At 37.3% G+C, this 26,536-nt stretch overlaps 2 protein-coding genes across 30 annotated transcripts in view; both read left to right on the top strand.

The window, feature by feature from the left end:
* The window catches only part of ZNF652 (zinc finger protein 652), a 37,344-nt gene extending 34,069 nt beyond the window's left edge, over nt 1-3,275 (top strand). For all 22 annotated transcript variants that reach the window (XM_087917392.1, XM_026710741.2, XM_026710744.2 and 19 more), the window contains one exon: nt 677-3,275. In XM_087917392.1, coding sequence (XP_087773518.1) covers nt 677-1,194 — 518 coding nt within the window. In that variant the 3' untranslated portion in view covers nt 1,195-3,275. The remainder of the gene's footprint in view (nt 1-676) is intronic.
* Nucleotides 1-26,536, top strand: part of PHOSPHO1 (phosphoethanolamine/phosphocholine phosphatase 1) — a 76,524-nt gene that overhangs the window by 33,649 nt on the left and 16,339 nt on the right. For 2 of the 8 annotated variants that reach the window (XR_015740276.1, XM_026710716.2), the window contains exon 1: nt 20,455-20,981. The exons of 1 other annotated variant lie outside the window; for it this stretch is intronic. Coding sequence is in view for 1 of the 7 variants with exons in the window: in XM_087917415.1 (XP_087773541.1) it covers nt 20,371-20,385 (15 nt within the window). In the remaining 6 variants the exon portion in view is untranslated. Of the gene's footprint in view, nt 1-16,979; nt 20,386-20,432; nt 20,982-26,536 lie in introns of those variants that run through there. 5 more of the 8 variants (XM_087917415.1, XM_087917416.1, XM_026710717.2 and 2 more) reach the window with 5 other exon arrangements.

Below are 26,536 nucleotides of genomic sequence, written 5' to 3'. Positions count from 1 at the left end.
AAAAGGAATGGGAGATTAAGAGAATAAAACATTACAGCTAGAAATGAAAGAGCGTAATTTCCTGCAGATATGGTGAAATCTGCGATGAAACCTAAATAAACTACAATGAGGCAAGATGTCTGATAAATTATGAGGAAGAATACATTGAATATAGAGAACAAAAATCTGATTTATAAGAGGTTGTGAGCAGAATAGTTGTGACCAAAGGTTTATAGTCTTAAGAAATCAAAGCAAGATCTAAAAAGATAATATGTTGAATAGTTGGATAAATAGTGATAGAATAAATAATAATGGGAGGGTTGTTGATGCTGACATTTCAAATGAGATTGGAAATTGGAAAATGATTTAAAAGTATATTTTAAAAAAGGATGGATTGGAAGAAGCCTCTGGTTTCATGTTAAAGGTGAGGAAGGTGAATGGTATAATCTGTAGGACCAGAAGTTGGAAAGTACTTAGAATTCTTGGGATATCAAGATAATGCATTGGAGTTGTAACTTGACAAATCTGAGTTGAATTATGAACCCCAACCAGAATAACCAACTATGAATGATTTTGGAAATTTTAAATTAGCAATATAGATGAGTCTTTGATAATTTCTTTGATTTAGGATTTGCTTTCAAAAATTTTTAATGAAAATTGAATTTCATTAAAGATGCCATTTTATAACTTTTAACAGGAGAGAAGCCTTTTATTTGTGAAATCTGTGGCAAAAGTTTCACCAGTCGCCCAAACATGAAGAGACATCGCAGAACTCACACAGGGGAGAAGCCATATCCGTGTGATGTGTGTGGCCAGCGATTCCGGTTCTCCAATATGCTTAAGGCACACAAGGAAAAGTGCTTCCGTGTTACCAGTCCTGTTAATGTGCCACCCTCTGCCCAGATCTCACTTGCCACAACTTCATCTGCCACCACTGTACCTTCTGTTGCGAATACACCGAACCCACTTGCCCCTACTTCAATCAATATGAATCCAGGGAGCACACTTCCTCCTCGCCCAATTGGCCACCCATATTCTCATCTGCATCTTCATTCACATCATTCACATCATCTTCCAGTCCCCATCCCTCCAGTCCCTCATTTGCCTCCACCTCCTGCTCTATTTAAGAGTGAGCCTTTAAATCATAGGGGCCAAGGTGAGGACAGTTTTCTGCGACATCTAGCAGAAAAAAACAGTTCAGTGCAGCACCACTAACTGCTTGTCTTCTGCCTGCCATTCTCCTGATTTTCAAAGTTTGGAATTGTGCTCTTCCCTAAGAAAAGGTACCATTTTGGCCCCAAGTAAATTTGCATTACTCTTGGTGATCATCCAACTTAGGGGAGCCAATAGGACAGATTTGGCTTGCACGTTTTACTGTTGACTTTTATAAATTTCAAAAGGACTGAGAAATGTGGGTTTTTTTATAATTTCATATCAGCTAATGAGGTATGCTTGCTTTTGTATTCTGGATTTTCTCCTCAAATTGGGGATAAGTCTGGTTTCCTTTGTACTAATCAGAAAGACTGTGAGACTAAATCCCAGAGCATTAATTTTCACTGTGTATTGTTAATTTCTTTTCTGCTCTGTATATGTGTGTGAGAGAGTGTTTGTGTGGGTGTGGGTGTGCTGGTTATGGAGTAAACCAGCCACATGATTGCAGAATATGAAGCATAGGAAAAACAACAACAATAGTAAACAGAATTTAATCTCATTTGAATAGTTCTCCTAACACACTCTTTATTTTATTATAAAAATTATTTTAGAGTTTTTGTATAGACCTATTTAGTAGCCTGTTTCTAAAATGAAATGTATTTCGAATAAGCGATGTAATTTTTTTCAGTGTAGCTGGACCTATGTTGTTACAATAGATAATTTTTATAATCATTCAAATCTGATTCTTTTACAAAAAAAATGCAAATAGCTTCTATAGTAAAAATTATTCTTACATCTGTACTGCTCTAAAAAGGTGCTTTGAAGTATAAAGGAAGAAGCCCAAGAAGTCTCTTGTAAAGCTGCCTCAGAAGTGGAGATAATTTCAGAACTTTATATAACTTATTTGTAAGGGGAGGGGAATTTTTACTGTGAGACATATCTTCTTTCCATGTCACTTGAGGGTGATCAGATAAGGACATTGAACTACTGTATGCCCCAAAATTTCACTTCTGTTATACTGAAGCATGAAACATTTCAGAAAGGATTTCTGTTAGAGTGAAAATTGCACATGAGGGACAGTCTCAACCAAATATGGTTTCAAATGTAGTATGCTACCTTATCATGGGCATACCTTAGAACCTAGTTCGTTATAGAGACATGTATAAGGTATGAGTTATATTGGGACCGATTTGATGCTGCTTGTTTTGTTCTTAAGTTTGTTAGGAGATAAGCAAGGGAACTGCAAAGTAGATGCAATTTAATTGGATCTGTAAAAATTAAGCCTGAATTAGGCAAACTGGTGTGAAAGCCATTGTCATGTTGGCTGAAAAAATGAATATCATGGAGTATGTGCATATGCTAAAGTTGTGTGAAAGACAGATAGGACTGAGGATAATGTCTTTCAGGTTTGCCCATGTTCCACAGACAAATGGGAAAGAAATGTTGAATGTTAAGCAAGTTGGTAATTGTGTTTTTCTCAGTCTCCAATGGTTCTAAGTTGTGATGAATAGAATCATGGTAATTAACTTTGGATAAAATATAGCACCATTTAAGGATCCACTTAGTATCTTGAGGAGAAGGCATAGAGATTCCTTTATAGCTGGACTCCAAATTTTTCTAATTTTCATGCTCAAAGACCATCATGCTGATTCCTAGGATATTGTTCTGCTTTTAAAATTAGGCTTTAAGTCTAATTTAGAAAGGGATATTACCTTGGATGAAATGGAAAGCCCTTGTTATTGCATTCCCTTAGGCTGCTGATTGTGTTTCCGCCTTTTATAAACTTTGCATTAAAAATAAAATAGCTGACCTTTCAGTATCTATTCATATTTGACTGAAAACTTCTTAACTCCTTTTTTCGGGGGTGGGGGGGGAGTATTTTTAAAATGTTGTCATAAGGCAGTAAAGTTAACTATAAAAATTAATAATATTTAACAGTTCACTATCATCTACTATCTTAATTGGTTTTATACATTCCATGTCATTTTGTAAAATTGCAGTTCTATATAGAATGCCACAGGCCAACAATGTGGTTTGTAAAATCCGCTGTTCCAAATTTAAAGGAAAAAGTCACAACCGATAAATCAATTGTAACCCAATTTGCAAAAAGCATTTTTTTCAATAAATTTACAGTATTTGGCTGCTATTTATGAATTCTACTACTTCAAAAGGGTGTATTTCTGTGTTTTCTGTTCTAAAAGTTAACATTATTCATTTCAGAGCTGTGTTCTACGTAGAATGAGTACAGGTAGATAGAAAAATGAGTCAATAGCCATTGAAGTTTCTTTATTCTTGTGTGGACAAATTTGAATCTATCCTATTGCAATTCTTAAGGCTTTTTTTTTTTTTGAATTAATTTGGTTCAGTGCAATGTCATCCCTGTAATCCCAATCATTATTGGATATATGAACTGATAGAGGTCTACACTTTGGTCTTTATACAATGCTGTACTATATTTCTGGCCCCTTTTCATTTTTATTTTATTTTCAAAACAAAAATATTATAAATATGTAGCTGTTCAGAATCCATTTAAAATGTGTGGGACATTTCCAGAGAATGTGTCATTCTCTGGAAATCTTTAAAGCAGCTTCCTATTTTCCTAAGAACACACAACTTTGGGGAACTAAGTTGAAAACATTGCACAGCGCAAGGGCAAAAATTATTCAATCAATATATAAAATACCTTTCATTAGATTTTGGATTTTGAAGTAGAATTATAATTTTGGAAGCCTATTTATACTGGCACGCTTTTACTCATAAGATATGAAAGTTTTCATGCTAAATCTTTAAAACAGTTTGTTTGTTCATTTGATTGTATAATAGCAATAGCATTTAGGCTTATATACTGTTTCATAGTGCTTTACAGTCCACTCTAAGCAGTTTATAGAGTCAGCATTATTGCCCCCAACAATCTGGGTCTTCATTTTACTGACCTTGGGAGGATGGAAGGCTGAGTCAACCTTGAGCCAGTCATGATTGAACTCTTTGCAGTGGGAATGCAGAGTTAGCCTGCAAAAATGCATTCTAACTATGGTACCATCACGGCTCTTTAACTCTGTAATATTTTTTCTTCTGCTGCAAGTTTAACTATTTCCTGTTAGTGTTGCAAAGTACTCGTCTCTGCATTTTTTTAAAATTTTGGACAATGATTTGTTTTGCTACTACCATAGTCTTGAAGCCATATGATCTGATCTTGGTGTTTTTACCATTAGGAACATCCCATAAATTCACCATTTTCTGAATATAATCATAATAAATGGAATGGTTTTTAGAAAAATTATGTCTCTAATGTTTGCTCAGAGGGCATGGTGACAGAGCATATAATCAATTTTTGTACCCGGCCTGCTCCAGGAGAGTTGCATTGCCAACACCTATTCTCAGCATTAGAGAGTTTTGATTGATCTTGTCAAACATGTCACAAAATTGCAGTGAGTATTGAAGCTAACTGTGACGTGTAGTTCTTCAGAGACACATACAATTTCAACATATTACAGTTACAAATTTTATTTGCTGCTTATCAGAAACCATAATAAAAAGACCTATTCATTCTATTAGTTTGTTTTTATAGTTGCATTTTAATAATTAATCCCAAAGGAAGATCTAAAGATTAAACAAGAACTGTGATTTGTTTAAAGGCTAATGAATAGTTTTTAAACTGCTGTAATAGTATTGATTTTGATACTAGGATACAGCATATGTGACTTCCTCCCCAGCATGAACGTTTTCTTTAGAAAAATAATACTTAAACCAGCCCCTTGAAAGACTAAAGAAGGCAATTGCACAAAAGCTGTAAGAACTATTGTTCAGTTCAATTCATAACAGCAAAGAACATCAACTATTTTCTCCCATTATATGTAGCCCTCAATTTACAATCACTCATTTAATGACCATTCAAATTTACAGTGGCGCTGAAAAATGTGATTTACAAACCAGTCCTTACACTTACAACTGTTGTAGCTATTCCAGCATCCCTCTGGTCATGATCAAAATTTGGACACTTGGCAACCCATATATATTTATGATGGTTGCAGCCTCCCAGGGTCAGGTGATCACTATTTGCAGCCTTCCTACCGACCTGAAAGCAAAGTCAATGGGGGAAGCTAGATTTAATCACATGATTCATTTAATCACAGTAATGTGCTTGAAGATCACAGATAAAATTGGATGTGACACTTAAAAACCACCTCACTTAGTGACAGAAATTCCAGTCCCAATTCCAGTCCCAAGGATTAACTGATATTAAAATATGCTTGATTTGATAATAAATCTTTGGCCTGGCAACACAAATATTGCCTTGTTTTATATCATGAATGATTTAAAGATTTAATGAAGTGTTTGGATTTGATTTTAATTTTGCAATGAGTGGAACAGTAAGGAGTATTCCTTTGATGATTTGTCTTAGTGAAATGTTTAACATTCATTGGGGGCTCCTTTCTTCAAAAGAACAATGGAAACAACAACAACAAAAGAAATTAAACTATTGAAATTGTTCTCTCTCATACTCTTCTATAAAGTTGATTTGAAACCTATTTTTCTACTTACCAATCAACTTAGATTCTTGAATGAGAATGAATGAATGCTTTTAACAGCTTGATTTTCAGGGTGGCAACAGATGGCATTTTAATAAGGTTGAAGAACAGATTGAAGAGGTGAGATAACAATGCCATGTTACAATTTTGTCAGTGTATTGTAGCATAAATAGATCATGTGCATGCTTAAAAGGAGAATTGTATAGTGTTCTGAGGTAGGTGGGGTTTTTTGCATAAATAATGTTGGGTAAGAAATTTAGCATAAATGTCAGCCTACATGTTGGCTGCTACTGCAAACAAATTTGCAAAAATTAGAAACTGTTTGCTATGCTGTTTTCTGACATGACATCTGTTTGCTTTGGTAGGTCTGCTATATATTGCTGAATACATTCCCTGTTCTTCCTTTCTAGTTATTCATACATCCCTAAAAAAATAAAGTGTAAATATACTTTTACAAACTTAGAAAATAGAAGTGTTTTTTTTTCATTTATCATAGTGTTATGTTTTTCCATATGAAAAAGACGTCTTTGAACTTAGTTATTTGCATTCTGACAAAACATTTCTGCAGAGACTTTTTATAATTAAATATGTATTCTTCTGTAACAAACCTGACTCTTAAATGAAATGGAATAAGTTAAATTCATAGCCATAGTCCCTTGGACATATGTAATATTTCTTTTTGCTCAAGGTTAATATAATTGCTTTCTGCTAATAAGAGTGTTCTCTATTCCGATAGGCTGCATAAGATGCTAAACGACTCTTAACCAGTGCTAACCTTGCATGCAAATGAAAATCTGATGTCCATTTAGCCACCTAAAAACAAAACTGATTCCAAGGCAACAGCAAAAACTAGGTAGCAAGTGAACATGAATTGCTTGAGTATGTTTATCCTTTTTGACTCATTTGACTCTTGATGACTGCATGAACATATCCATATAGTTTTGTTTGACAATGAATACCAAAATGGCTTGCTGTTGTCTTATCATTGTGTTAATTGCCACTTTGTAGGGATTTGCAATATTGCTACAATGTTATTAGGAGGACAAATTATTTCAGAAAGTAGAGGTGGCCACTGAGAAGGCACATCATTGAAGTCTCACAAAGTGGCAGTGTCTCAATGAGACCTGGAATGTGTCTTCCCTGTTGGAATATGTGGGTGGGGCAGATACCTTAGGGAATAGGCAGTCCCATTAATAATCTGCAATTGGATGTTGAGCAGCACCTTAAATTGCATCTGAAAGCCTATGGGGAGTAGGTGCAGCTTGTGAAGTGGGTGTATCATGTGGCGATAACAGGAAATTACCCATAAATACTACACAACCATATACTGGATTATCTTCAAGAATAATTTCATTGGGGATGGAGGGTTAGACTGGATAGATAATTTTAATTTTTTTTTGTAGGATGGACAAGAGTATATGGAACATTACTGAGGTGCCTTTTCCCTGAAAAGGAAGCTGTCCTGTTGTTGACAAATGTGTTATATGTACATATGCTGTATTGTTTTATAAGAAGTTTGTGTTCTGCTTGGCACTGTTAAAATCTGGAGCAGTGAGGTCATCTTAATCCTTACTGAGAAAAAATACTTAGGAAACTTACATTCAAATTTAATTGCATTTAAAGCCGTAAGAAAAAAGATGCATTTATTAAATAGTTTTTGAAATGAAAAGAAACAGGACCTTCTTGTATGTTAAAACTAAAATGTAATTTAAATATGGTTTTCTAGGACTGTATACTGTACCTCTCTCTTCTGTCCACCCTTTCAGATTCCCAGTTTCTCTTCCCACCGTCGTGATTTTTTTCCCATCAGTGTTCTTGCTGATATAAAAAGGATGTGAAAATTAAATATTAAAGATTATTTCTGTTGAATTACATAATCACAACTATTTTATAATATTTGCAACTCTTAGTATAATTGATACGAATATTCTTGCAACTTAGCTGAGACATTTTCTTTGGCCTGTAGAATTCTGTTATATAACTGAGAATGATGTCAAAAGAAATTCCTGATTTGTGCAATTTGTTCTTTTATTCTTTATATGCTTAATGATAGATATATAGGCAAATACGCACTGGGGGACCAAGCAATTTCTGCTACTGTGATATTAAACAAACTCAAACTTTACACAGATATTCCAACACCATTTCTTGATTATTTTTTAGCTTCGTCTAACAAAACAGTTGCAAATTGATGTATCATTTTTTCCGCTTTATGCTGGGAGCAGCTTACTTTCTATACAAAAGGTTCTTTTGCCATTTTTTTTTTGTAAAATGTGTAACTGAAAGCTTCCTGGGACAAATAAGGTAATCTACTGTCTGAATATTCTGCTGCGAGGAAATGCAAGAATAGGGAATGACAACTAGGCAGAAGAGATAAGATCTCTGCTTTGTTTTACTACAGTACCAGCTTTCTTTTATCATTTTTATATAAGTTTAAATTCTAAATTCCATGACAATGTTTTTCTATTCAGAAAAGCACATGCTCATAAAACACTAGGTTCAAAAAACCTAGTTATTTCTTCTCCCAAAAATTAAATTAGAATTTCTTTGCATACTTTATCTTTTTTCAGAAGTGTATATGCGTATATGCCTCTCTGGGTTGACAGTATATTTTTTTATATTTTAAAGCTTAGTTTGGATAAAAATAACATCATAGGGATTGTCATAGGCACTTGCTGTGCTTTGGTACATTGAAATCTAAATTATCAGAAGGTTTGCTTTTATTTTTTCATTGACCACAACTGGATGTCTTAGCAGTTAAGCTACATTTGACTTTGCCTTGAACAGATAAAAATGTAACCAGAGTTATTTGTAATTCACACCAGAAAACCATTTAGCTTCGCATTCTGTTTCCCCAGTGGCCATCCACTTGGGGAAATCCATATGCAAATCACTAAAGATTAGCTCTGTGGTTCTTCTGTTGTATTCAAAGGCCTATTGGTTCCACAAATAAAGTGTAACTCAGGACAAGTTAAACAAATCAGTGAAGGAAAAAGCAACTGCTGTACTTTCAGAATCTCACTTTTTAGTAAAGATTTCAACAAAGACTAGCTAATTTGTAAATACTGTATATATGAAGATCTTTATATTGTTGGATAACAAGAAAGGCTAGAGTGCAAAAGTGAAACTTTTGTATATCTACTTGTGATGCAAGTGTTATATCTTATATTGCTGTTACAGACCCAGGATGGTATCCATTATAATGTGCTATGTTAGGTCAGAGTATTACTTATTTGAGGATCCTAACTGACCAGTTGATGCTGAGAAATGTTCTGGGGTGTCTTTGGTAGTTGAGATAAATATTTGAAATTCCCACCAATTGCATGTCAGTTAGCAAACTGTTGGTACAGTCAGTACTTTGTCATATTAAAGCTGTAAACAAAACACAGTTTGTGCACAATTCAAAATAAAAGATTCCAATATTTATTCAAAAACTTTGCATAGTAGGAGGAGAATAAAACCAGATAGTGGGATGGCAGTTGGGGGAATTGCAGCAATTATGAAAACAAATGGTCCTATCATACTCTTCCTTACATTTGCCCAAGGGCTAAACATACCAAGTTTGTTAAACCCACTTCCAAAGACACAACCTCACTACCCATTCTTGAACTGTTTCTAATTTCTCTGATAGTTTCTTAAAATGTAATATTCAACACTGAATATAACAGCCTTACATTTGTCTCCATTTTTTTCCTATTTTTAGCTTGTTTCTCAATCCTGTCATTATTCTGGAATGTATTTCTGTCATCTAAAGTTTCAGATATACTGTATTTTTTGCTCCATGGCACACTTAGCTTTTGAGGAGGCAAAGACAAAAATAATATAAATATGGAGGGCTGTCTCACTGTGAATATGGAGCCAGCAGTGTAGTGAGGGCAGGAGGCGGAGCCTGAGAGGACCACAGATAGGTGTCCTCTTGTGCCAGCTCTGCTATTCACTTCTGAACTATAGAAAAGACAGAAGAGGCAGGGTTCAGCACTGTAAAAGGACCCTGCTGCCACAACCCTGCTGCTATCTATTCATATTTACGTCATAAGATGCACAGACATTTCCACTCACTTTTTGGGAGGGGGGGTGGAATTGAGTCTTATGGAGCGAAAAATACAGTAATTCCACCTGGTTTATGACATCTGCAAGTGCGAAAAGCATTCCATCCAGCTCTTTAAGTAATTTATAAATCAAATCTTTTACTACGGTTGATGACCAAGATATAGGTTCAACTCGTTGGAGAAAAGGGAAATGGGATAAAGATAGTCAATTTACTCAAAAAGAAGGCAGAAAAGAGGAGAAAAGAAAGGCAAAAGCAGCAGGAAAGAACAGAGTACCAAATCATTTTTAAAATATGTAAGGCAACAAAAATGGGAAGAAATACTTAACTGAAGGATTTACAAACCCATATTGTTGTGTGACTGTCCAGTAGAGTAGTAATTAATACAAAAGTTTTGATCATAGAGAACAAAGGATTGAACTTGTGGCCTCTTGCTCAATACCTCAATCTAGTTTGATCAGAAAACAATAAAACCAGCTGTGTTTTCGCTTAATCATATGCACCAGTCCACATTTAAATAGCTTCCTAATAAAATATCAAATGCTTTAATGAAATCAGAGGGAACATCAGAGTTCACAAACGTGATTACAATTCACTACAAAATCATAATCATGAGCTGGTCACCAAATACCCAAATGGTAATAATGTGACCATTGTGACAGCAGGAACAAGAGACATCATAAATTCCTTTCATTCAGCATTGTAATTTTGAGCAATTGCTGAATAAATGGTTGCAACATGAGGACTGACTATAGTTAAAATGAGATAATCTAGCAAAATTTATTCCTGACAAATTCATGTTGAGTTCTAGAAATCACTGCACTGTTTTCTACGTATCTACTGTTCCTAGATATTTAAAAAATCAGTTCAGTGTTTTCATGACAGATTATTCTTTCAGAAAGCAGTTTTGCTCTATAATTCTGCAAATGGAATTTGCACCTCATACCAAAGTAAAATGGCTTTCTTGTTTTTACGGTACCAAATAACACCTGCAGATAAACCGAATATTCTGTGTGTTAGAATACACCTTAAAAATTGGATTTGGTTTATCAGAGATGGGCTTATCTGCAATTGTATATGGCAATGCTTTTTAAAATACATATATATCTAATTAATATCTGTCTAAATAATCTGACTTTATTAATTAAGTCAACTGACTGTATCAAATTTTTAAAAACTAATTCATGTTTATAATAAGTCATCAACCCTACAGATAATCCTGATCTGATTTGTCCTCTTCAAAATGGCCTTTGAAATTAAGAGTGCAGTTTTATTAGTAATTTGCAGGTTCATTCCCTACAAAAAGTAAGGGTTTCTCCTGGTGCCCCAATATTGTTTAGTTTTTAAGTAAGATTCTGAGTAAACAACCCTTTCTGCAGAATGCAGTTTGCAACCCACAATAATGTATCCAATGTCTTTGGTGGCTGGTCATCACAAATGCAGTCTTTCTTCAGGCTTCCATGTCTTATCAAGTTCAAATGTTTGAAGTGAGCTTTACAAAATTCTCTTCTGAGATGGTGAGGCATGTGGATTATTAGATGTTTTTTTCTAACTGGGAAGCTGATTTGTGATGACCCAGACTGTACATAAAGTGCTACAATATCATCTTGGACAACCACATTAATAATTCTTTGTTTGAAAGCTTCCTTGGCCTTTAGTAAGAATCCATATTGAGAGATGACTTTTGAAAGTTGGGTGGCCTAAGTGTGAGATCGCATTTTGGGCAACGGCTCTTCAAAACAGAAGAGTCATTGGGTAGTCTATCTGGGTTCCCTGGACAGAATCTTCAGCCAGTAATTCAATAGTTGAATTATTAAATGACTTTGTCATTGAATGTAGGGGCTGGCATAAACTAATTCATCCCCAAGATATAGTTCAGAAAAGTAGATTATATCTATTTCAATAAGGGGGCATTCATGTATCCCCATAGTTCTGCATCATGTGTAAGCATTGTGACTTTTGCTGTTTTATAACTTTATGAAGAATTAGAAAACTCAGTGAACTATAACAGGTGAGCTGTTTTATGGCGTTAGCATAAACTGCAGCCCTTAAAAAATTCTCCTTTAAAAGTGGGAGCAGAAACCTATTTCTATGAAAACAAGTCCTAAGTATAGATAGGACTTGACTTGATCTATATTTCCAAATACACGCTATGATAATAATTGGTACGTTTTTTCCCGAAAACAGCTACCTTAGTTTTGGATTTATTCATAACAGAAATAAAGAGTTGGAAAAGACCTTAGAGGTTTTATAGTCCAACTTGCTGCTCAAGCAGGAAACCCTATACCATTTCAGACAAATGGTTGTCCAGTCTCTTCTTAAAAACCTCCAGTGTTGAAGCACCACAACTTTTGGAGACAAGTTGTTCCACTGGTTAATTGTTCTTATTGTCAGGAAATTTCTCCTTAGTTCTAGGTTGGTTTTTTACTTGCTTAGTTTCCATCCATTGCTTCTTTTCCTGCCTTCAGGTGCTTTGGCGAATAGGTTGGCCCACTCTTCTTTGTGGCAGCCCCTTAAATATTAATAAACATTGCTATCATGTCATCTTTTGTCCTTTTGTTAAACAAGTCATCCCCAATTCCTGCAGCTGTTCTTCATTATATTTTACCCTCCAATCTCCTAATCATCTTTGTTGCTCTGAATCTTTCTAGAGTCTCAACATCTCCGATTTATTTAAAAAATGGATCAAAACTGGATTCATTATTCCAAGTGTGGTCTTACCAAGGTACTATAAAGTGGTTTAAAGATTATTTCAAGTAGTTGAGTACACAGTATGTATCAGTGGTGGTATTCAGTCGGTTCGCACCGGATTGGGAGAACCAGTAGCAAGAATGTGGCGTGGGTTGTTGAACCAGTAGTAAGTTCTGGCTGGCCACTCCCCCCGACCCAGTCGCCCTCCCAATTGATGCTTGCTTACTCCGTCTGCCTGACATTTGCCTAAGGTATTTCTTTTTTTCCCCTCCCAACAAATCAGCTGTACATAGATCAGGTGTGCCAGGATTCTCCTTGCTGAGGCCCAGGAAGGCAAAAAATGGAGGGAGAAGTTCAGCCCCCCTCCATTTTTTGCCTTCCAGAGCCCCAGAGGAGCTTTAGGGGAGCAACCCCCGAGACTCTTCTGAGGCTAGGAAGCTCCCAAAACGGAGCTTGGAGGTGTGCTGTGTGCCCCTCCCATGCTCTGTTTTTTCTTCTTCCTGAGCCTTAGAGGAGTTTTAGGGGAGCAAAAACGCCCCCCCCCCCTCCAGAGGCTCCTCTGAGGCTAGGGAGCTCAAATATGGATGGGGGCTTCAAAAAAAGCAAAAAAAAAAAAAGCCACACCCACCCAGTCACATGGCTACACCCACTAAGCCATGCCCACAGAACCAGAAGTAAAAAAAAATTGGATCTCACCACTGCTATGTACCAAAGCTACATAGTCTCCTCAGCCTACTTGTCATCAATGCCAGGTCATCTGAATAGAGCAGAATATTTACATGTTTATTTTTAACTTTAGGCATATACATTTCAGTAGAGTGAAGGAACTTTGTTGTTAATATACAGGCTAAACAAAATGGGAGCCATTATACATACTTGTCTAACGCTTTTATTGGTATTAATTTTTCTCAGGGAGTGACATTTTTATTTGGGGTCTTCTAGAAGGGCATTTTCAATTAGGAGTTTTCTAAATCCTACATTTAGATTTTCATAGGCTATAAGTACAAAGTTGGTATCTGTGCAAAGTGAGACAAGTTTTTACTAGTGTCAGGGCTTGCTTAGATTTCATGTCCAAGTTCTCACATCCTCTCTGTTTTGTTTTATCCTTCTCTCCTGGGAGATCCATTAATCAATTGTAGTGTAGGGTTTGGGCTCTGAATGCTCATAGAAATTAACAACAACTGGTTGATGGTCACTATCCTCTCTCACATAAACCTGAAAGTTTGAGAAAAGGGTCACATTACTTCTGGAGACACATATCTAATGTAAAGTATTACATTATTTCTCCTGGTGGTTAGTAAAGGAATATACAAAACTTTGCCCTTTGCCCTCTAGGATTTGCAAGTATACTTGCATACTAGGTTTAGCAACTAGTATGCAGCAGCATTTCCTTTCCATAAAGATAATGGGGAATTAAATTCTTTTGAGGGTGTTTGGATTACTAATATCTTGAATAGAAGGCTCCAACCTCACATTAAAATCTCCCCAACAATTGTAACTGTATCATGAGTTTGGAGATATAGCTCTATCATGCTCTGAATTCACCCATATGTCAGGGAAGTAAAATGTAAACATTGGTAAATATATATACGTTTAACATCACAATCACAGAGGCCATATATTAGAATTTAGCAGCTGAGCAAAAAGGCGAGGCATCTGTGGTCTTTTCTATGTCCTTCCATCCCAGTTCTTCGGTGGTCACTAGTCAATATGACCAGACCCCTGACCTGAACATAAAAGCCTTTCTCTTTTACTTTCTGTGCTAAAGTGACCCAGGATTTAGAAACAGGTATTGAGATTCATTCATCTCCAGCTATTGACCATGTCTGTTGTACTATGATCAGGCCAAAATTGGACAGAAATTCAGATAGATCACATGGTGTGTTCTTCCATCCTGCTAGATTCCATGTTAATATACAAAGTGTATCATAAATCAGACCTCTAGGAGAACAGGAAGAGGAACTAATTGGGGGTGGATTATTTCATGGCTGAACTAGAATTTGAAGTCATGGTCTCATGACTCTTAATTACTAGACCAAATGTGATGACCCGTAGTCTCTCAAAATAACCCAAAACATATGTTAAAGTCCAGTAAGGCATTCAACTTAATTTCACTGTTTTATTAGGCACAGTTTAAAGTCACAAAAGTAAATAATGAGGCAAACAGAAAACCAAAACAAACCTCATTGATGAGAGTTCTGAAGCAAGCCAAGATAACTAATCATAAACTCCAGGAAAATAACCGAGAAAAGTCCATGAGAAGAACGCCAGCAAAGATAAACCTCTTTCAAGGTGAACACTAAATTAACTCCTGCAAATTCTAACTGTGCAGTTGCAAACTTATATACATAGCTCCCACCTGCAAGCCACGAGGAGGATCATGGTAATCTCCTCTTGAGTAGACCTCGCTTTTCCCTGATCCTCTCCTCCCTGCGTGACCTAGGATGGATAGGGGATGGGCGTGGATCCTCCTCTGACTGCTCAGCCGGTCTCTGCCCTTCCCCAGCCTCCACCACCTCTGGAGCCACACTCCCACTCCCTGTTGGCTGTTCCTCTTCTTCTTCAGAGTCAGTCTCCACCGGGGGTATGACACCAAACTGGCTCTTAATAAATCAAAGTTTATCAGAGGTTTTGTAGATTGGTATAACTGTTCTTGCAACCATTTTGAGAGGATATTGTCACTAATCCAGTCAAAGATTCTGCTGTTATACATGTTAAGAGGGTTTGTTGTAAATTCTTTTTCTTAGTATTTCATCTTGCTCACTGTTAGCAGTGCTCAAAATAAATGAATCAGCTATGCTTCTAAAGTTTCATCAGAAACCTTCTCTCATGACTTTGGAGGATTATCAAAGTTGCTTCTTGTCAAGCCCAACTCTCAAGGCTACTTGTGGTGGGCAGCTTATCATTTCTTGAATTTAGAGGGTGATCGTCAGCTTGTTTGGAATGACGGAAAAAGTGAGCATATTTTATTACCATGAAACACACGTATTGGGAACATTTGAAATGTGCCAAGAAATGGTTTCATTATAAATACAATGCTAGGTATTGTAGAGCATTTGAATGTCAGCAGAATTCTTAGTTTCCCTTTTTACAAGGTAACCTACAGGTCTTTAAGGTGAAGTGGGCAGCAGACAAATCAGTGGACTTAAGAATAAAACAATAGCTCTTTTTGTATTCCCAACAATCCCTGTTAACTCCAATAATATATTAATGTAGGGCCCCCTGGTTTGTTTGAAGGATTCAAGTACTCCCAATTCACTCCTCTCTCTTCTCACCACACAGTATTTGGTGATTTTCTCTCCTATTGCTCTTACAGTGGCTGGTTGAGTGATTTTTGTTATTAGGCTGCTGTCTTCTGATATTAGTTGGTTGCCCCATAAATGCAGTCAGTTTATTGAAATGTTTTTGAATAAAAGCCTCAAAAGACTTAAGAAAGTCACACTGTTGTCTATTGCTGTTAAATAGTAAAAAAAAATTAGAGTCTATGCCAGGGGTGTCAAACTCAAGGCCGGGGGTGCTTAGATCTGGCCTGGCGGGGGGCTGAAATAGCAAAGGACTGGCCCACGGTGCCTCTGCCAGGGAAAACAGAGCTCTCCTTTTTACTAGCAAAGGGTTGTAGGAGGCTGTCCCAGCCAAAAACGGAGCTCATAAAGGCCACACATGGCCCCCTGAGCTCCATTTTCACTGGCAGAGGATTGTAGGAGGCCATTACAGCTGAAAACAAAGCTAGGAAACCCATTTTTGCTGGCACGGCAATCGGGCCAGGACAGGTGTCCACCCAACACAAGTGACATCATGCTGGCCACACCCAACCTTGCCACACCCATCCTGGCCCCCCAAGGTCAAACACAACTTGATGCGGCCCTCAATGAAATCGAGTTTGACTCCCATGGTCTGTGTTGTTAAAAGGCATTTTTTGATATAAAGTGTGTGGCACTTTTTTGTGGAATATTGTGCCAACAACATAATATTTAAGTTTTAAAAAAATCAAAATACCATGACAAATGCAAGTTGGTTTATCTGCAGTTGGCAAATTTTTCATAGTACATTGCTTTAAAATTTGAGGTTTGTTTTATTCATGGATAGACATATGTGAGTAAATATGGTACATTAATTTGTGGTTTAGTGCGAGTGAGAACACAAATATGAATAAACTATAGTTGGTGTAACTGTATTTGGTATGCATTGCAATGTTGACTTAGCATGGTTTGTGAATACACATGTTTTGAAGTGGTTTCCTTGCTTATTTATGTTTAATTTTTGTCTTAATTACATACCTGCAAAGCAAGCGTAGGGTTTTTTTAAGAAAAGGAATTGATAAGCAAACTGCCTATTTGCTCATATATTTGACTGATTCTGGCTAATTTGACAAACCATGGTACAACTTGGGATTTATATGTGTCCCAAAGCTTTTTGGAAGTTTTCACCAGTGGTTCAATACTATGTAGATTCTCAGTCATCCAGATCATGGTTGCCCCAAAGGAGCTTTTTCAACTTTTCTTTGAAGACATTTTGCTTCTCATCCAAGAAGCTTCTTCAGTTCAGAACTGAAGGAGTTTCTTGAATGAGAAGCAAAGCATCTTCAATGGGAAAAAAAAGTCTAGTTGCCTTTTGAAAAAGCACCTTTGGGACAGTACTGTATGTGATATCCCAGTATTTTGGTGGCACGGTGGTTAGAATGTAGTACTGCAGGCTAATTCTGCTGACTGCCAGCAGTTTGATTCTCACTGGCTCAAGATTGACTGAGCCTTCCAAGGTCAGTAAAATGAAGACTCAGATTGTGGGGGAAATATGCTGATTCTGTAAACCGCTTAGAGAGAACTGAAAAGCACTGTGAAGAAGTAACTTATAGTTGGATATAAGTAAGTGCTGTTGCTATTGGTACTTTTATTAAGGGGTAACAATTGAATTCTTAAAGGTATATTGTTTTCACATCAGGGTAGTTTGATGAAAATTTGGCAAATATAAGCTTAAATGTCATTTTTCTATTCTTCTAGAAAAATTATGAATCTAAAAACTAGAGTATCATATAGGGTAAGAATGTGGGATAAACGCTTTTTGTTAAGTCTGAAAATGTGTAGCAAACACATTTATTACAGGAATGCATAGCCAACTGAAAAAAAAAACCAGAATTTCCCTTAAAAGAGCATACTTTGGGCATTCTTCAAGTAATTTTTAAAAGATCTATAACTTTTCCTTCAGGCAAAAATAGTCTTTGTAAAGTCCACACCCTGAACTTTAATGACTTGTTTTCCTTATCTCTTTGAACCATGTGGAACTGAATTAGAAGGTTGTACAAAACCAGTGCTACTAAGCTGTCCACAAAATGCTACGGTGAAGGCAGACTTGTTTAACATGTCAATTTTTATATAGAAGCCTGTAATCCAATGTTTTTACAAAGAACCCTATAATCTAATATAATGTTCCATGTGGCAGACTTTGAAATCTATAGGTAGCCATTTGTATTGCAAAATTTTCCAATTGTGGTGACCTTTTGAAGAACAAGTTTATTTTTGATTGCTTGATTTTCACATTCTCCTTATGGAATGGGTACTAAAAGCTACCTATCTAGCATGTAATCCAATCTTTTTGGGGGGTGGGGGATGTATCAGACTTGGTTCAAATATTATCAGAAGCAGATGAAGCCATTACTAAAAATTGAAGTTGCTTCAGTTTAATGCAGAGGTCCCCAACCACCGGTCCCTGGACAGATACCAGTCCGTGGATCATTTTTTACCGGGCGCAAAGCTTGGGCTCCACCATCTTGTTTCGACAGCACTTCCAGGTTTTCAGTCGCTTCCAGGTTTTCGGTTGGAAAGTGCTTCTGGGTTTTCAGTTGGAAAGCAGCGTTTGGGTGCTCACGCCTTCGTTTTGTCGAAGAGGGGGGGGCTTCAAACAAAGAGCCGTCCCAATGGCGGTGGACTCTCGCGTTACTCAGGTACCGGTCCGTGGAAGAATAAATAATCGTGAAACTGGTCCCTGGTTCAAAAAGGGTTGGGGGCCACTGGTTTAATGTGTTAGTCCTTTGGTTAATATGGTCAATCCTTATTAATTGATTTTATCATGTTAAAAATGTGCTTTCTGGCAACTCTTGAAAGGGCTTGGGGGTAAAATTCATGACTTGAGGTTGGGTACATATCGTATATCTTTATTAGCTGCTTAATTTGAAATTTACCATTTTAAAAATGATCCTATATTAAGAAACATATTAATTTCCACTGTTGATGTACTGATATTTTATATCTCTTGAGAGGAAAGAAAAAAATGAAAATGTTATAGATGGACAAATAGATCTTCTGTAAGCTGCATTTCCATTACTTTTGACCTGGGAGGGTGGAGTTGGGAGAACTAGCCTTGTTAAAACTATTCAAGGCATCTGAGGTTGCATTGAATTTTGTAACCTGTAAAATTTGGGCCTGATGTGGTCTGGCGAGCTGGCATATTTCATTGAGCTATTTATATTGACTTGGAATTGTATCAGTCAATTTACAACCAAATCCTCTGGCAAAATGTTCATCATATTTATAGTTTCTTTCTTGGAGGTTTGGAGTTGGATAATAATAAAGACTTGGAGAATAAGATGATAAAAGAAAATGGAAAATTAAGAGGGGGAAGTAAATCTTCAGATATCAATTCAGATCTTTAAAATGACAATACTGATTGATTTTATGTATTTATTTAACTGACAAATCTGTATGCCATCCAATTCCCAATAACTTTTAGGAATTGGAGATTGTGTTTACTTAAGCAGGTTTAATCTCTGATGTATTTCTAAATCATGAAATCTGCACAAACATGAGAGAAGGATTGGCAGGGCTAGGGGGAGGGGTTAAAAGAGGTATCTGTTTAGGATTGTTACATAGTCATAAGCAAACAAAGTTCAACTCCCTTGAATGTTGTTGACCCTTATCTAGTTTTAACCATGTGGTAACTGTTAGTTGATTTCTGTGTATAGATTTTAACAATGTCAGTAAACTTGAACTTCTGTGTGTGAATCTATTTTTTCTCACCTGGTAACAACACATGCCTTTAGATTACTTCGGTTGATCAGTAGCATTTATGTACTGGGCTTACTTGCATGAGTTGGTTGATACTGAGTGAATTTTCTTGCCTTGTATCATGTTTCATAGATTTGTTTTTCCAGCATAATGTGCACATAGTTGAACACTCGCACAGTGAAGAGAGAAAAGATACTACAATATTATATTGCTGTTTACTTTGATACTTCTAAACATTCCTTTGTTTAGGACATTGAATCTGATCACTCTACAAGTTCTTTTGGGAGAAAGGTCTTTTTCAGCCTCACTTTCTTATATTCTTAACTGATTGATAGTGCTGAAAATTGGACTTCCATATGCCTTCATCTGTAATCTAACATACTTATTGTTCCCATATCTTTGCTCAGAAACTGGAAATATTCTGATAGCTTCCAAAAATGGCTTGGTTTGTGTTATTTCCATCAAAAGTTGGGCTCTAATTTCAAGGTATAATTCTGCTTTCCATAGTCTGGGTGGGGTTGCAAAATGCTGAAACTTTTTCTGCACCAGTATGTTCCTAGCATCTCTGTTGAGTCTTAAGAATCAGCCTCTTTATGTATCTCCAAATGTAACACTGTTAGAACAAGGATTAAAAAATTGTAGAACTTTGTCACCGTTCCTGCATTCTGGGTTTTTTCTTTACTTCATCTGATTCTCTGTATTTTACTTCCTCCACTGATCGGTGAAGGTCATTTACACAGTTAATATAAAAGTATGGGGGGGGGGATTATGGCGTTGAATAAGGCGTTGCACCAAGACTGGAAGTTTTATCACAAGAATCTACTTGTTCTTTGCTTGCGATTGCAAATAGCGGAGGTGGCTGAAAAAGTTCTTGCTTATAGGATTGCTCCATAGAGGAAAGGATGAGTTGGGCGGACAGGCGACCTAGTTAGAACTTATTTGGTGTCTGGCAGCGCGTTGCTTTATCGTCGGAATGGAACAAGCACAGGTTGGTTTTTGCTTTCTCACATCGCATTCCCCTTCTTTCTTTGCAGGCGTTCTAGGCATGCGTTGCAGAACATTCAGCTTTTTTTATCTTTCGCGTGTATAAAAGGTCCGCCGGACAAACTTCGGGGCAATTTCTGTTTCCGCGGTGGTCTCGAGATGCGCAGAGGCAGAGAGGGTGGGCAGCGCAAATGGATGCTCTTTCTCAGTCGCGATCTCCTCTTTTGATCTGTGACCACGAGCCGTTCCTATTGGCCGTTTCCCTTGTGACGTCTGGGGACTGCGGTTGTCCTATGTATCAAGCGCCGGGCTTAGTTTCCGTATCTTAAGAGAGCCCGGAGATCGCGGGGTTTCTTGTATGCTGCAAGGAGAGGCAGAAGCCAAGAAGAGCCGGGCCTGCCTTCTCGCCAGCCCCGCTCTGCTCCGGTCACCGGGGATGGGGACAGCTCTCCGCTAGACTCGCTGTCAAACTGGACGGGGAAAGGGGAAAGCTGTTCCCACCGGCCGAAGTCAGAACCATGCTGTGACCAAAGTTGGAGTCTGAAGCGAAAGTAGCCCCCTCACTCCCTTTTACAAGCGGGATCCGATCTAAAAGAACACGTGAGTCTGCCGCACATTGGAGGAGGAGGGGGAGACTTCAGACTTTTCCAAGGGCAACGGGGACACCGTAGTCTGGATGGTCCCCTGTGCAAGCGGCTGCTGGAAAGGTGGCAGAGAGCGGCAAGAGAAGATTGCTAGCAGTTGACAGAAGCGGAAGGGGAGAGCAAGCTTTCCCAGTAGTTTTTATTACTACTGGGGGTTATGGTGGTCTAATCAGTAACTTAGTTCGTGGAGTAGATGTAGGGTTTTTCCATCTCGATTTTTCATTGCATTTTGGGGGAGGGGTAAAGGATTGGTAACGATTAGGGGTAAACAAGTGCAGAATTTAATGTTGACTTTAGGTGTCATAATCGTTTAGCCTAAACTGGTCCAGTCATGTGTTGCAAGTTCATCTTCAAATCAGGAAGGAGTTTTCCTCCTCAGAGGGACTTAAAGCAACAGTGGCAAGATTCCAAAGGGTTGTTTCTGGCCAATAGAAGATGCAAATGTGTATATTTGACATCAATTTTCTAATATAATTAATGTAGAAGAGGGTATATGCCCAGAAGACCTGCCCAGGTTTCCTTATCTGTTCCCAGAGATTTCTAGTCAAGCTCCAAACAGCCTCTCTTCAATTCTCTCCCTCCCCCTCCCTCTCTTGCTGACTCTTTCTTTCTTTCTTTCTTTCTTTGGTTTTTGTTTTTCATAGGCATCTACAAGTTGATCAGTTGTTTATATATAACCTCCATTTCTGCCCAGTCTTTTTTTTTTTCTGTCCCCTTTTCAATTTATTTGATCCATGGGGGGTTGGAGGTTGGAAATGTAGCCTGGACTGTCTATAGCGGGAAAATTGTCTAGCAGATTCCTAGCCTTTGACAATCCTAAAATTAGAGAGAGCAGAGCATGATAGAAATATTGCAGTAATTCTGTCCTACAACTAGGCAGAGGTGGATTTCTCAGGGCTTGGATGGATTGATCCATCCTCCCTATATTTTCCTCAGCCTTATGGGAAAAGTTGCAAAAGAAACTAATACAAAAAGTAACTCCCCTGGAGGACTAGAATCTGATCCACTCTGGGAAAAAAAAGCAAAAAAATATTGAAAGGCTCTAATGTAGGATTTGAGACTGTTTATTACACTGAGAGAGGAGTACTAGTACATTAAGGACCAATTGCTGATAATGGCAGAATCTCAGGCTTTCATTTCTCAGGCTTCAACCGGCTTATCAGGTGGGTTGGACTAGTCAACTCTTCAGGCTAGAAGAAAGTATTGTATGAATTTTGGGATTTGGTCGGTGCATTAAAGTGTTGAGCTGCAGATAAGAAATACTCAAACTAAGAAAGCCTGGGCTTCCTGGGTGGAAGGTAAGAGGCAGGAAGCCAGGATTAACAAATACATACCACAGACTTGCTGCCATTCAGTACCAAGTCTACATTTTCCTAGTATGATTTGATTGCTGGTTGTACCCTAATGATTATTATTAAGTGTTGTACCTTATGATTCTTGACTCTTGATGAATGTATCTTTTCTTTTATGTATACTGAGAGTATTTGCACCAAGACCAATTCGTTGTGTGTCCAACCACACTTCGCCAATAGAGAATTCTATTCTATCTATTCTTAAGTTGCTAGAAGTCTTCTTGCGGGATCCAATCTGAATAGGTCACTGGCACCAAAGATTTATTCTTCCAAGATTTTGGGCTTATGCTCGAGCTCATCCTCAGGGAGCTTCTCTTTATCCAGAATATGTATAACATGTGACCAACTCAGGTTGGATTCTGCAACATTATCCTGGGACTTGTGTATTTGGCTTCCTTCATGAAAGGTTGTTTTTTTTTTTTTAGTTTACTCCAATCCCTACTGTTTTAAAGTATGGTATTCAGTGTTTTCCATTCCATGTTTCAGAATACAAAGAAGGGTTTATTCGAGACTACTAGCTGTACAAAGCTTTGAAGCAAAGTTTATCTTATAAAATCTTGTGAGTTTCATTTACCCATATGCTCCAAAAAATGGCAAGGTTCACAGAAACGATGATTAGAGGCTCTGATGTCATCAATAGGAATTCTAGAGGAAAAAGAAAATTTTCAAAAGTGCATTGGGAAAACAGATTATTCTAGACAAGTTTTATTGTTAAGTTTGTTAATTTTTTTTCTTTTATATTTTAATTTTCTGAATAAGATACAAAATAGGGATTTAAAAAAGGAAAATTTGATTATTTTATAAGCAATATTGTATATGCCCTATGATCATTTTTTAAAATCAAAAAGTTATGTACCGCATCCCCGGTGCAGGAGTCACACCATGCAAGTTAAGCCAATGGGCATTATGGCTTTATTTTATACAATATATTCCATTCCAGGTCTGTTCCATGGACAGAGCATAGAACTGTACAATTTTTTCTGAACAGACAGTTTAAAGTAGTCTTTTATTGGATTAGTACCACATATACATGACAGTTTGTTTAATATTTACTGTACCATATAGATTAGTCCATGTACTACACCAGTCATCTACTCTCAATGTTCAGGATTACAGCTCCATTACCCTAGTCTGTAAATAAAGTAGCATAGTATACAATAGTGACTTGTAGTGTCAATATATCCAGATGGTACAAATTGGAAAAGTTTACCATAGAATAGTGTTTCTCAATCTTGGCAATTTCAAGATACGTGGGTTTCAACTCACAGAATTTTCCCAGCCATCTTGAAGGTGAAGTTCATACATCTTGAAAACAGTAGGGATTAAAGTAAGAATTGAATCTTATGCTATTATTGGTAAAAATGTTAATGAATAAGTAATACTGGAATAGGAAAATACGATTATGGAATGCTGAACTGCTGTTATCATATATGTTTATCTAGGAATATGTTTCTCTGAGCTCAGTAGGGCTGGCTTAGTTTTAAAAAGACGCACAAATTGTACTACATAATTATACCTTGCACTAAGCCCTTGCTTTTTCTTGGTAGAGCCTAAATACCTACATGATACCACATCTCACTTGGTTTCCTAATCATAAATGCATGTGGACAAGTATTGTTTTCCTTACACCTTTGCCAAATATTCATCAACATACTCATACCCCTATCAACCCAATTCTTACCACCCACATTTGCTTCTATTAATCTTTACAGTATTTCAGCTTCTTTATTGTAATGCTGTAAACATCAGGCCTACTTTGTCATAATCTTATATAGCAGAAGAGAAAAGCAACAGTGAATTTAAACTATCTTTGGAAATAGTGAAGTGTATATCTTTAGTATATGGAGATCCATCTTAGACAAGTAAGCTGTTTTTCTGCATGAAAGAGTTGGCAATGTAAATTAATTTGCAAACAAATCTTTATGTTTCTTTTTTTTCTTTTTGGAACTTCTATAGATTTCTGTATCCTCATTGATTTTTTTTTCTTTGGGTTAGACTCTTCTCCATCTCTCTCACTCTTTTTCTCTCTTCTAAGAGAGACTCCCACAGCCTAGTCATTAACAGAGAAGCCATATGTTTATTTATTGGCAGAGAAAGGGGTTTCAGCAATTTCAGTGGAAAATCCACAGTGAAACTAAATTTAGAAACTACCAAAATACTTTTTCAAATCCCTCACTAATGAAAATCAGTCCATTAAAAAGGAATCAAAATCAAACCTTGTACTATTCTCCTTACTGTTTACAGAAAGTGACCAACATTCATTTCAAGTTTAAAAATAGTGTTCAAACTTCATTTTACAATTTATCACTTTGGTGGCACAAATTTGCCTATGAATTTGGCTCTTGTTTCCTCTCACAAGGTTTTCAGAAGGATTGTGAATGATTTGCCAGTTACTTTATATGCTGAGAAGTACTACTATCAAGGATCATGTAAGACACCCATGAGTGTGGCTCCAGTGAGACTGTTGTTCCCTTGTTGCTGATGGCTTTTGTTTTTCCTCTTTAGTAATTTTAACCATAGTGTGAGAAACAGGCTGCGTTTCCTCCTTCCCAGCAGTGGTGATGGGGATTTTCTCCAAAAGGGAGAATTCAGCGTTCATTCTCCTTGTGTTTCCTGCACACTGAAATCCTCAGCCAGATGCTAGTCAGATGTGTGATGAGTTGGATACCCGATCCTTCTGTGGTAGGGGCACATTCACAACCTCACATAATACCTTTATCCAGCACTTTTAGGGGGTTGGCAGACGTGGTGGTGATGGAAGTACAGGGAGCAACCCATATCAAGTTACAGGAAGAAGCCTTTGAGGGACAGCTGCAATACAGTTTTCCATTTGCAGGAAGCGCATTGCTGTCCTCACCCAGGTACCATTTGTACCTTAACCACCTACAGAAAGACTGAGAAGGAACTCCCTTCTCAAGGCTGCTCTGCCTGTCTGCTGTTCCTAGCTTGTGAAGCCACTTCACCCTTAATAGGCACGTCCTTTTATGACACGCAATGGTACCAAAGAACAAATAAATACAAATAAAGGCCAATGCAAAATAATTGCTGCTCCCTGTTTCTCTCTTCCTGATTTAAACAGAGGCAAGCTTTTTACTTTCTGGGCAACAATGAATTGTAAAAGCATTTTCCTCAAGAGAATTCTGGAATGCCTGTGAACCCCTTCATGCCATAATATTGTTACCTTGCCATTATATTTAGTGGATTCTGGTAAAAATCAAAGACCTGCCAATTACACTGCTCTTGGAATGGTGGCTTTGTCCAAAAGCTTTTCTTCCCAAAGATCTTTCAGTCCCATTTAAAGAATTGTAGCATACCCCCAGTTACCCTCTTGTGACCTCACAACATTTTATCACAAGTTTTTATTCCCTTATAATTCAACCCCAGCAGATTTTGTCTGCTAATCCAAGAAAGAAAAATGCCCCCACTCTTACCGGCCTAGGGAACTATGGCAGGAAAGAGGTGATTTTGATTCACAATCAGCGATTCTGAGTTCTTTGGCAGCTCTCAAATGAAAACAATGAAGCTTGTTTTAGTCCACAAAAGACATTTTTTTCATGTACTAAGCTTTCATATAATTGAATGCATGGGTGGATTCAAAGAAAAGACTAGGGCTTAAATGGCAAAGGCAAAAACTGTAATATTCAAGTAGAACAGAGCCCAGCCATCCAGAGATCATTAACATCACTATGTCTGGGGATCCCTTCCATGCCCACCAAATTCCTTCTTCTACCTGTTGTCATTAAAATAAAGAGGTTTTTTATAATGGAAAACCAGAATAATGCAAAGTTACCACAAGTGTCTGATACCATCTTCTTCCCTCCCTGCCCCACCAAAGAATGTCATTGCAACTAATACAAACCACATAAGTTTTGTTGGAAAATGAAAACAGCAAGGGACATAGTCCTGTGTTTCCTCTAAAAGCACATCCATATAAAAGGAACATTTGCTAAGGGGTAGAAATCTGTCAGAAGCCGCTTGAGAAGGTGATGCCAGGAAGGACATTTCCCTTGGGAAAAAGACCGTGGTATCCATTTTGTGATATGGAAGCCTCTCTCTTCTCCCCATTTTGAGAGGACACAAGGAACACACTCTTGAAAATCCAAATGTGTCCTAAGGATACTAATACAGAACACCAGTAGAGAATTTTCATAAATTTGGG

This window comes from Pseudonaja textilis, chromosome Z (genome assembly GCF_049901715.1).
Source record: "Pseudonaja textilis isolate UNSWEBS1 chromosome Z, rPseTex1.2, whole genome shotgun sequence".
NCBI lineage: Eukaryota > Metazoa > Chordata > Lepidosauria > Squamata > Elapidae > Pseudonaja > Pseudonaja textilis.
Note: the sequence above shows the minus strand (reverse complement) of the source record. Positions and strands in the feature narration are given on the sequence as shown.